At 46.8% G+C, this 12,880-nt stretch overlaps 1 protein-coding gene across 1 annotated transcript in view; it reads right to left on the bottom strand.

The window, feature by feature from the left end:
* Window positions 1-7,511: 7,511 nt before the first annotated feature.
* Window positions 7,512-12,880, bottom strand: part of LOC121835331 (transcription elongation factor SPT5-like) — a 33,620-nt gene continuing 28,251 nt past the window's right edge. The window contains 1 exon segment of the mRNA XM_042289422.1: window positions 7,512-7,711. Within this exon segment, the coding sequence (XP_042145356.1) occupies window positions 7,571-7,711 (141 nt within the window). The 3' untranslated portion in view covers window positions 7,512-7,570.

Raw genomic sequence — 12,880 nt, 5'->3', positions numbered from 1 at the left:
TGAACAGCGTCAGCGAGCAGGCGCAGGGATATCCTGGAGAATCTATCCCCGTCTCTTCCGCCATCTTGGAACTACCGCCCCGCCACCTATTCGCGTCTCCAGCTCGACGCTCGCCCTCCCGCGGCGTAAACGGGAAGCGCTCTAGTGAGGGTCCCCCGATTCTCCTGCTCAGCGGGCATGGCGGAACTGCTCGCGATCATGGCTCGCGAAATGTCGTTTCCGAATGCAAGCAACGCTCTTCACTGTCCCAAAGTGTGCTGCAGCCGGTATGGGATTGTACAGCTGCAACGGGAAAAGAGTAGCACAAGTGACCGATGTCCGGAGCGGCAAAATCGCGACACGCGGCGCTACTCTTCCCTAGCGCGCCGATAGCGAGAGTGCCAATCACGTTCCATATCTCACGGCGGGAGTAGCCGGCAGAGAAGTGAGCGATAAGATGGCTTTCTAAATACGTGTTTTTGGATGGGCTGCTTTCTGCCAGCTACCCCCGCGTCAAGACATGGAACGTGACTGGCCCCCTCCCTCGGGAACAATAGCGCCGCGTGTCGCTATTTGGCCGCTCCGGTCGTCGGTCACTTGTGCTACTCTCTTTCCGTTGCGGCTGTACCTTACTGGAGAGTTTAGTAATGTACATAGAAGCAAACGCAAGCGGTGTGCGTATGCGTTAGAGTTGCGTGCCCCACGTTGTGCGTGCGCCTCATCGCCATGCGCCATCCAAGACCGCAATTTCGGGCTCTGCGCACGCGCAGTGTGGAACGCGCAAAATCTAACGCAAACACACAGGGCTTGCGTTCGCTCGTATACGCAATATTAAGACTCACTACTTTTTCACCGGCTTCCAACGCCAACTAAACGTGCTGCAGTGGGCAGACGCGCAAGCAGGTAGGCGTTCCTTCGAACTGGAAAGGCTGAGATGGGAAAAACGACGGCGAGCAAATACAAAAGTAAATAAATGTTATGAAAAAACTAGTAATTAAAAAAAAAGCTTTTTTTAACTTTTGGGCATTTGGTCTGGAAGTATATTGGCGGCGACTTTGGACGTTTCGCCGATTGTCAAAAGCCGCGACTCTGATAGCACAATATACTTTACCCACAATTAATGTAATTTTACATGCATTTCTCACATTAGCTAGAATGTTTTTATTAATTTTAGACTATTTTTATTTTATTTGTAACTAAAATGCAGCAACTGGAACCAGTGATGATAATTAACACAGTTTTCATTGTCATATTTCATCGCGCGTTTAAAATTAGATCATAAGCAACAAACTATATTAGAGCTTGAAGAATTACTTATTCAAATATGTCAATTTTTATATTATTATTATTAATACAAATCGCGGCAATGTATGCCTCTCATTAACGCCAAGATCACAAGAATACTCGATTTAACCATAATAGTCTTTCCAGAAAGGTATAATTCTGTTTTGTTTTTAGCATATGAAAAACTCTGACATAGTTATCGAGATAGACAAACAATTAAACGCTGGATGTAATATGAAGTCGTATACGCGTCACGCGGTGCTATAAAAACACACGCACACGCTTCAGCTGTCTGACTCGGATTCCGTCTTGGGTTGTTGCAGCGAGAGCAGCGTTTGTTAGTTTATGCGTTTCGTGGACATATTGTAAAAATTGGAATTATTCTCTTATTCTTGTGCTGGGATAATTGTCATTATTTCCCATGACAATTATTTGAGCGAGAAAAAGGCAGCGAGAACGTACAGATATCAGCACTGATTTGTTCAACAACTACGAATATCAGCCTGGATCGAACAGTATGTCACAAAATAAAGTTTCCGCGAATAACTTTTCTAAGTAAATAATTACGATGTGAGACACATCTTGAGTCATGAAAGAATCCGAAATTACGACCTATATCGAGAAATTAAATCCAAAAAAGAGGTAAGTTTCGGTTTGGCTCCAAAATTAAAACGCGCATCCTTCCGTAATTAATACGCTAAACACCGCTCTTGTTTTCAGGTTAAAGAGGTGACCTACGCTCATAAAACATTAGCTTCCTCGTATTGCCAGAAATAATTTATGTCGCTCAGTGAAGCCAGCACACTAGACAGACTCAACAGCGGCACGCATCTCTGACCCTCACTAAACCCGCCATCTTGGAAAATGAGTGGCGCCACCTATAGTTAGTTGGATTCGCGAATAGGGCGTTGGAGTTGCGATTAGAATCCTGGGAGGCTCCGCTCCGCAACCCAGACCCCGACGTCCAGCAGGACATCATCGGTCAAGCCCTCGCTGCTGCTGTGTCCCAAGCAGAGGTCGGCATTTTAGGTCGCCCTCACTCACCCTCACCCTCACAGCCACACTCACCTAAGCCCCTCACTCACCCTCACTCACCCTCACCCTCACAGCTACACTCACCTTCAGCCCCTCACTCACCCTCACCCTCACAGTCACACTCACCTTCAGCCCTTCACTCATCCTCACTGAACCTCACGGCCCTCACGCACTCACCGCCCTCACGGCCCTCACTCACCCATGGCCCTCACGCCACTCACCGCCCTCACGCCCCTCACCGCCCTCACGGCCATGCCCCTCACTCACTCATGGCCCTCACGACACTCACCGCCCTCACGCCAATCACCGCCCTCACGGCCCTCACGCACTCATAGCCCTCACGCCTCACCGCCCATGCGGCCCTCACACCCCTCACGCACTGATGGCCCTCACGCCACTCAGGCTATCTTGAGATGGGGATATTTTGCCCAGAAACTTTGCGTCGCAACACCAGCAACACGGTCCGCCCGCGACATAAAATTTTATTTTTCTTGTGCTATTTAGACAGAATTATGCGTTATAAACGTGTTTTTATGCATTTAAACCTCGTTAAGAATACTAATGCACCTTTCTGAAACAGTTTATTTCCAAAAAAACTATCGATTTCAAACCAGAACCAGGTCATTCGGTGTCATCATCACCGGCACGAGGTATCACGTGAAATTTTGCGTCCCTGATCGGATGCAGCCGCTTCAAACGTATTCGAATTGCTCCGAGTTGCTTGCTTATTTCGAGCCGGACCCGATTTCAGCAATTCGTGTTGACCTAGGGAAAGCTAGAGAACAACCCGCCATTAACACCAAAATTGCTGAGAAAGATGCTCGATCTGAAGGGGGCCTCACGCACTCACCACCCTCACGCCTCTCATGGCCCTCACACCCCTCACGCACTCACCGCCCTCACACCACTCACGCACTCATGGCCCTCACGCCACTCACCGCCCTCATGACCCTCACCGCCCTCACGGCCCTCACCACCCTCACCGCCCTCACGGCCCTCACTCACCCTCACACTCATGAATTTTCCTGGTTCAAAAACTCACTCACCCTCACCTCACCTGTGAAGATGAGGGTGAGTGAGGGTGAGTGAGGGCCCTCATGAGTGAGGTTTGCCGAGCAGTGGTCCCAAGGGATTCCGGCCGACGGTTAGGGGAGACGAGGGAGATGGACTTCTCTCCTGACGTTCATTGAGTGGTGTTTCAATATAAGTTGTTTCTCTCTCTTCCGCATGAAAACTGTCGGTCGAGAATTGGCAGGTTTCAGGCGCGCTCACCCTTTTCCACGGGCACGTAGGGTTCAAACTGATGCGTACCAAATATCTTCAAAGTCGCGGGTCGTCTAAGGCACACATTCAATATTAAAAATAGAAAATAATATGAGCTCAATTTTTTGTGGCTTCCAAGAAACTGCAAATACGTTAATCAAAAAAAAAAAAAAAAAAAGCAAACAAAAAAAACGAAAGAAGCTTTCAAATTTTTAAACCGCGAAATTAGAGCGCAGCTCTTGAGGAGGACAAGAGGAGGATATGTCCCTCCTCCTCCTGCGTACACTCCCATCCTCTTCCTCCATACCATACACTCCCCTCCTTCCTGTTTCCCCGCTAAATTTAGCTGAAAAAATGACACCACGTGACCTCAACACCAATTCAGTTTCCCCACTATATTTAGCGGGAAAAATGACGTCCCATGACTCGGCGTCACTTCACCTGCAAGCAAATTCAGTTTTCCCGCTAGATTTGGCGGGAAAATTGGCGTCACGTGACCTCAACACCAATTTATTTCCCCGCTAGATCTAGCTGGAAAATTGATGTCACGTGACTACAACCCCAATTCGATTTCTCGAATTTAGCAAGAAATTTTACCGCCAAATCTAGCGGAAAAGCTGAGTTTCTCCGCTAAGTCTATAGACCGTTACAGCTCAAGAAGGTAGGGCGAGGGAAAGGAAGGCCGGGGAGGAGAAAGCAGACGGAACGCTAGAGGAGAGGGAAAAACTTCCTCCTCTCTCCAGCGTTCCGTCTGCTTCCTTTCTCTCGCTTTACCTTCTTGAGTTGCAACGGTGTTTTGAGGCGCGGCTACGCCGACGCCTCAAAACACCGAAAAAAACGCCTAAAAACTGCGCCCTCAAAGAAAAAAAAAAAGTTGCACAGATCACAGGAAGTAGGTGTACACGTCACACTCAATATGGCGACGTACCGCGGCCCGCGGGCTGGACGACGCGATGGCAGAGCACGACGGACCAACCAACGTTGCGACGGACGTGGAACCATGACTTCGGAACTGCGGTTCGTGCTACCGGCCAATCGATCTTCAGCACAGAACAGCGAGGGGAAGGGATATAAGTCCGAAACTATCGCACGACAAACGGTTCAAGCAACGTCATCGTTGTCGTCGTCTGCTTTACACGCCCAAAAAACAAAATAACGAAAAAAAAAAAAGAATCCGGGCACCTAAGCACTGTTTACGAGTTGTGAAATGTGTAATTGAACACCGATGAGCACTCCTTGGCGACGAGAGGAGCCATAGTGCCGGTGAGAGTGTGGGGCGCGACAAGACTGAAAGCAGAGCGTAGAACATGTGATAGTGTCACCCCCCCCCCTCTCTGCGGGTCTCCAAGGCGGCCGCGCCAACGTCACCCTCTCCCTCTTACAGACGGCTCCGCTCCATGAAACCAGTTAATGCTTTCGCATTAAAACTGGGTAGAGAGCGACAGCCATGCGACTTCCAGCAATTCTCTCCTCCGAGCCTCCGCGCACATGTTTCGGTTTCGAACAGTTGCGTTTGATTGGGTAGTCTTCCGACACCATGCTAAATAACCTAAAAAAAAAAAAAAAAGAAATAAAAAAACGGGGGTGCAGTGTTCCTTAACGTTGAGGCTTGGGCGGCTACTGAAAGTTCGGTCGGACGACTAACCGATTTGCAACAAATCTTTCGTAGTTTACATTTGGCCCGCGAAGAGAGACTATGGTTAATGAATCTTCTTGGTAGGCTGCCATGAGTCATTTTATAGGAACATAAATAGCTACATATACCTTAAAGATTGTAGCTGTATTTCGATCTATGGATTAAACCCCCATATGCAGAAATGCATTACCACGCAACTGTGCCAGGTGACTCTCACGAAATCCCAAGTTAGTCAGCCCAAAACGTGAAGTGACCACGAAGCCCGACACTGAATGGCTAACGGGGCAGGCCATGTGGCTAGAGGCGGGTGAGGAGGAAGTGTTGACGTGATTGAGCGAGGGTGCACTGAAGGAAGAGCGATTAGTGGTATCGCATCATTCCAGGTAAGTGGGTATGGTATGTGTTAAATTAACTCACGAAGAGCGCCTTGAACGTAGGCATTTAGCTGAGTGGAATCTCAGTGGTGAGCTGAGTGGAACTGAATGAAATCTCAGTTAGACACCAGAGTTTGAGCACCAGAGACTAACCCTACACTACACAAACTAACACCAACGTGCTTGGCTATAAAGTGTAACCACTGACCGATTAAGCAAGGGCATTTCATGTATGCAAGACAAATGCCAGGTAGTTTGCCAAACATTTCTCATGAACATTCAGCAGAGGACCTAGCACTAATTTTTCAGTGGCGAGTTAGCTGTTTCTTGAAACTCTTTTGCATGATCTGACAGAAAAAACATAGCAGCTGGAATATTGTTCAGCAAATTCAAGAAAACGAAGTAGGAACACAATGCACAGTCAACTTTAGCTGGATAACCCCAATGAAGAAATGCATACTAAAGACACAGGTTTATGTTGCTTTCCCAAATACTCTGTAATCCTAGAATATGGCCTATGGCATCTGTATGTTACAACTAAATTTTAGGAATATGAAGCTGTTCCAGAGACTTACCCAACCTTAGAGCCTGAACTCATAAACTCTGACACCAGCCCATCCAACCCTTTGTCCCGCAACTTTCGGAATTTCTTCCTCTATTAATAATTTAAAGGGATGCTGAACCGAAATCTGGATTTCCCAAAACACGCGGCAAAAGCGTGCAACAGGATGCTACAAACACCAAAACATCAGTCACACAGCGATATCTCGAACGGATGAGCGTATTTTTTAAAAAAAGAGGCGCATTTGGCAGGAATGTTGACGTCATGTTTCTCCGAGAAGGAGAGGGAACGGCCTCGCGCCTTCTCCGCCTCGCAGCCTTAAGGGAGTGAAGCGAAGAGAGGAGGAAACTAGGTATCATGACGTCACACGGCTTGTCGGCCTAGTTCAATCTCGACTTCTTTTTCCAAAAATACGTCCGTCCATTTGAGATATCGCCTTACTAGTAGTGTTGTAGGGATTGTAGCGTCCCGCCTACATCTCCAGTATTGGTTTTTTGAAATCCAAATTTCGGTTCACCATCCCTTTAAGAATCGAGGCAAGCAATCTTTTAAGCTACATCAAGGCAAAAGGCAGCTGTGTTACCGATCTTTGAAACAGCCTCTAAAGGCTTGAGAGCTTGACACTAAATGTGTCAATCCAAGGAGTTTTTGTGGATTAACATATCTAGTGGTAAGCACTGTGTGACATCAGAGATCCAGAAATTGCTTCATTATGAACTGGTAAAACCTAGCGTGTAGAAAGAATCTCTCCTGGTACTCTATGTTAGCTCGAAAAAGCAAACAACTCAGTTTGCTGCTGATCCCTGGGGCTATGTTTGTTTTCAAGAGACACTGACAAGGCATTTGGGAGTACCTAGATTTTTATGGAAGCACAACCCATAAGAGCCCAACAATTCAGAAAAGAATACTCGCAATTGAAGCTCGTAACTTGTTCTGCAAGAAAAATCAAATCTGCAGGCAATTACAGTTCTGCATAAAAAATAAATGGATCTGTTTGGGTATCTGTATCTCATAAAAAAAATAGCTTTCGATAGTATCAGTAAAGAAAATAAACTTGCACACAAAGGAATGGAAGACCTCTTTGCTGGTTGATCCATGTCTGTCGGTCTTCTATTCCTTAGTGTATTCCACTGCCAAGAATCAGTTTCCAGACATGTTGATTTCTAAAAGTTGCAAGTGTGCCCATGACAGTGGAAGAAATAACCACAAAGCCACTTATTCTCATCAATATAAAAACTGGCTCGAAACTTCAGACTATATACATGTTTCCTACCTTCACTGCTGACGAATGTTTGTCGGCATTACGACTGAACAAACAGCCACCGACTTGCCCGTTTGAGCAGCTGCACTGTGCATAGAGACGCAGAACAAAACGGGCTGAAGTGTGAAGGGGCCCCAAGGGGGGATGATGAGTTTTCCGTTTAATGGGGTGTGGGTTCAGCTGTCGTGCATCTTGCAGAGGTAGCGCATGGGCTGCATGGTGATCTTGCCGTTGCCCATCTTGACCACCCCCTCGGGATGGTCGATGCTCAGCAGTTCCCCAGTCTCCTCCCGATCCTCGCCCAGTATCACTTTCACCTGCGTTTGGAAGCGTTTGGAAGCGTTCAAGCCTTGGAAAACGCTTACACAGATGCTATGTGACATAAGAATATACACTGCTCTTTTGCGAAAAAAAAGAAAAACATGTCAGATTTTTTCTTTAAATCTAGTTGTTTTTTTTAAATTTGCAGGCATTTTTAGTTTTGCCCTTCAGTATTTTGCCGAAATAACTCTTATTTATTTTCAAATATTGCTATGAAAGTAGAGTAAAGTGGGTCTGTAAATGTTTTTTTCTTGTAATTTTACAAGAAACTTTTACACATTTTGCGGTTTTATAGAAGCGACACCTCCACATGTGAGCAATTAATTTTTGTCATTTCATTTTCTGGTTGAAGTTTAACTGAGATATCCAAAAAGGGGTATAAATATGCTAAATACAGTTTAAGTATTTTTTTTAATATGCCTCAGACAGTTTGTGTGACAATTGATTTTTAAGATAAAATTTTCAGTGTCATTAAAAAAATATATGTTATCGTAAACTTTTTAATTATACCTTGATGGATTCTATAGGGAGTATTCACTGGCGGCCATATCCGTGTGCACTGCTGCTGAGCGCGTGCTGACGGCAAGCTTCCGCAGTCCTTTTGGAACGTGCATTTAGCACCATCAAGGTTGCTGGTCTTAGCAGGCTGTGAGCTCGTTCTGAGCATGCGCTCCAAACATCGCCCTCAAATATGGCGTCCAATGAATACCTCTTAAAGACCTTCAAGCTTACCGAGGTACCGTATTTACACGAATGTAGGTCGACCCTTTTTTTCAATTTTTGAAAATCTGAAGTGGGGGGGTCGACTTATAATCGAACCAAAGCATTCCACCACTGGCAAAAACAAAACAATCGCGATATCATGAACACCTCGGCCTGTTACCCGGCTGTACCACTAGCATTGCACTATTCTGTGTGCTCATTTTACAAGTTAATTATTTTTTTATTTGCATGAACGAGTATTACTGATAGCGATTCGCAAACACGCCCGACTCCCGGGGGGTGGCGGCACTTCTTGTAAGAGCCACTCCGGAGGCCGCTGGAACAGCCTCACGGCTCACTGGCTCACTCATTCTTTTTCGAGCAACTAGTGCCGTCTGGGGAGTTGTCTGCAAACTACAATCGAAGAGCAGCTTAACATGTCTCCGCCGGTCAAAACACATTAGCATCGTGCCGTTGTACCGGTTTTCAGTGCTTTTTATACTCCATACTACCAGTACTAAAAAACAAAGCGTCGTAATAGACTAAATACGCGCGAAGATAGATGCTGACAATGTTGCTGTCGCCATTTTCAGAGGGCACCGCGTCCCGGTGTCCTGCGAAAATGGCAACAGCGGGAGTGCAAGCATGCGCAGAAGCTTACTAAAAAAAGGTCCTTTCGCGCGACTCACGGCAGCACATCGTTTGATCGAGTGACGAGATCGTGCTGAAGCGCTAACTACGTTTTTTTTGTATTGACACGCATGATCCGGGCAGTTTAGGTTTTTGGTGCTCGTTTTTGGCCATTCTTCACTCAGAAGCAACCAACAACTGTGCTGTTCGACGCGAGTTCGACCCGTCGGAGCGAGTGATGCTCCAGTGGAGTCAGCAGTGGCACGGGATCTTAAACTGTAATGGCAAACAAAGAGGCTTCCGTAGGCCAAAATCTGGTTCCGGAGTTGAAAATCAGGCTTGCAACGTATGCCGCAAAAGTGTGCAATTGGTCCCTACTCCTGACGTCCAACGCGATCACCGAGCATGAGCGAAGGATGCGGTTGATCCTGTCACTTGCAAAGTGCGACATTTAGTTGGACGCCGCCGACGTGCTTCGAGTAAGTGGCAGTGATGATGACAGGACTGACATCCCCAGTGCGGACGAGTCGTAGTCTAGTCGCGGACGGAGTGAGAACGACTGTGAGCAGCCTCAGCTGTCCCGCCTCCTGCGTGAACTTCCCAGTTTCATTAACGCCTGGGCATCTCATGCACCTCGCACGTGCATGCGCAGCCAAAGCACGCCAGAAGGCATCCATCGCGTGTTGGAGGCTTGGCTTTCGAAACAGATACTTTGCTGTTCTCACGTATCGCAGTAAAATGCGCATCTACACATTTTTTTTTTTGCTGATGTGCAATGTGGGGGGGTCGATTTACAATCGAGTCAACTTACAATCGTGTAAATACGGTATGCATGTTTATTTTCTGATTCAAATAGCTGAATTTGTCTTAACCCCACACATAATCTTTGCAGACGAAATGTTTAAAAGCATCCAAACTAACTAAGCTATTTCGAAACTGAGTACTGTGGCCCAATGTTTTAATAACATCAAGCGAGTATCAACCGCCGGGACGGCCAGTGCCGTGCCGCGGAGGCTTGCAGCGATAAAGGAGAGATTAAGCGCACATACACAAAGCCCTTTCTGGTGGGAGCGTCGTCTGCTAGGCTATTCCGTTCAATGCACACAGCCCCTGCTCCGTAGCAAAGGAGGGCAGGACGCTTGCAATGTCGAAGTGTATCGCCGATAAGCACCTCCTCTTGGAATGCGTTCACAATCCTACTAACGTTAGCCTGTGTAACCCCGACTGCTGTTGCTATATCCCTTTGCGTCATGCCGCCCACCAACATTCTCACAACACGTTCCCGTGTTTCTATAAGCAGTCAAAGAGGCATAAAAATGCACGCACGCCCGCTGGTCAAAGAAAAGTGTGACTACCCAGCTACATAGGCTAGATGACGACAGCAACAACGCAGTTGATAATACAAAACCCCAAGCGGAAACCCTGTCTATACTCCGTTTCACTTTGTGTTGCCCAGTCCATTGCTAAAAGTGTGTCACGTGGCCTTCCCATTGGGTACAACTGCACGTGGAAGCACAATGTCAGATGGCAGGGTGAAAGCACTGGATTGGTCTAAGTTGCCCGTAGCATTGGCTGCGGTATATAGTTTAATGCATCGTTGCATTCAGTCTGTCGCGTCACCATATCTTTCATTTTGTTGGTGCTCACAAAATAAACGCAAAAAACAAAACAAAAAAAAACTAAATTAAACTTGTGATGATGCGCTGTTTATGCCACGCCTGAGCAGTATCATGCAAGCAAGCGTTCAGATCTTTGCTTAAAGGCGGTTGGTTATGCCAGCAGATAATAAACAGGGGCTGTGTGTGGTCAATGGAATAGCCTAGCAGACGACGCTCGCACCGAAAAGAGCTTTGCGCGCACGCACCTAGTAATCTCTCCTGTGTTGCTGCATGCCTCCGTGGCACAGTGCTGGCCGTCCCAGCAATCGACGCTCGCTTGATATTATTAAAAACTTGGGCCACTGTACACATATTTGTAAGCAGAATGTAAAGACAAATGTGTTAGAGAAATTTCTTCCCAATTGGATCACTCTTAAAGAAAAAAAAAAAAAAAAAACACCTCTAAAAGCAGTGTTAGCAAAAAAACAGAGACTCGACATTGGCAGCTATATTCTGTTTCACCTTGCAGCAAATGGGAGGATGCTATGAGCGTCTAAGCCAATCTAACCATGTGCGAGTGTCACATGAACTTTGGGAGGGGCACAGCAATGCGCTAGACAGAGTCACGTGATACGTTCACAGCAATGGATCGCAAGGGATGGCTCGTGGCATCCACCGTGATCCTTTCCAAAGCAAAACAGAATTCAATCTTGTCCTTGTCTTTCTATCGCCCATTACACTGATGGTGACAAGCTCAATTTTCGCCAACATGCTCGAAATTTAGAAAAAAAAGAAAACAGAAATAGTTCTAATTTAACTTGATGAACGAATATTTGTACGCCAAGTTCTTCGGACTCCTGAGCTCCAAAGAACTGTAAGTGAACCCCGCACACCTGGTGCACTGACCCAAGAGTAAAAAGTAATGAAATTAGTTTGTTCAGAAGTGAGACCTAAAACAATGCTAAGGGCTTTCTGCCTCTGAACCATAAATGCCTGTCAAATACAGTATTTACATGATTGTAAGTTGACCCCCCACATTGCACATAAGCAAAAAAAAAAAAAAAAAAAAAAATCTTTAGGGGCACATTCTACGGCGAACACGTGAAAACAACAGGGCGTCTTTTTCGAAAGCCTAGCCTCCAGCAGGCGCTCGATGCCTTCCGGCATGCTTTGGCTGCGCACGCACGGACGAAGAACACGGGATGCCCAGGCGTTATCGAAACTAGGAAGCTCACGCTGAAGGCGGGACAACTGAAGCTGCTCCCTGTCGTTCTCACTCTTTCTGCGACTAGAGAGTACGAGATGTCCGCACTGGTGCTGTCCTTGCCGTCGTCATCACTGCTACATTCTGAAAGCACGTCGGTGGCGGCATCCAACGAAATGTCGCACTTCGCAAATGACGGCATCAATCGCGTCTTCCACGCTCCCTTGGTGATCGCGTCGCACGTCACCAGTAGGGACCAATAGCGCACTTCTGCAGCGCACCTTGCAAGCCTGACCTCTTGCTCGTATCACTCCAAAAAGAATACGGACCTATCCGGGTTTTGGCCCGCGGAAGCCTCTTAGTTTGCCGTCACAGTTGAGATCTAGCGCCGTTGCAGACGCCACTGGAGCACCACCTGCTTCGACGGGTGGAAGATGCATCAAGCGGCGCAATTGTTGGATGCTTCTGGATGAAGAATGGCCATAAACGAGCGCTAATAAGCTAAACTGCCCGGATCACGCACGTTGATACAGAGAAACATATTTAGCGCTCCAGCATAATCTCGACGCTAGATCAAACGACGTTCGACCGTGAATCGTGCAAAAAACTGCAAAAAGCAGTAGTGGGAAGTGAGCCTGTTCCAGAGGCCATTCTGGAGTGGCTCTTACATCAAGTGCTGCTACCCCCCGGGAGCCGGGCACACCGTGCGCTGTTCACCACGATACATTCAGGCTAATTTGCCCGAATCGCTATCAATAATATTCGTTCCTGCAAATTAAAACAAAGAACAAAAAAAGAAAACTTGTAAAATGAGAGCACAGAATGGCGCAATGCTACAGGTACAGCTGGCTGAACTTGTAACAAGTTTAGATGTTGTTCTTGATATCGCGGCTGTCTCGTTTTTGTCAGTGGTGGAATGCTTTCATCAACCCCCCCACTTTGGATTTCCAAAAATTAAAAAATCAGTCGACCTACATTCGTGTAAATACGGTATTGTTGCAACACCATTTGTTTCATAATAACACAAACAA

Source organism: Ixodes scapularis, unplaced genomic scaffold (genome assembly GCF_016920785.2).
Source record: "Ixodes scapularis isolate PalLabHiFi unplaced genomic scaffold, ASM1692078v2 PGA_scaffold12__126_contigs__length_90152505, whole genome shotgun sequence".
In the NCBI taxonomy this organism is placed as follows: domain Eukaryota; kingdom Metazoa; phylum Arthropoda; class Arachnida; order Ixodida; family Ixodidae; genus Ixodes; species Ixodes scapularis.
This window is presented reverse-complemented; position numbering and strand designations above follow the sequence as displayed.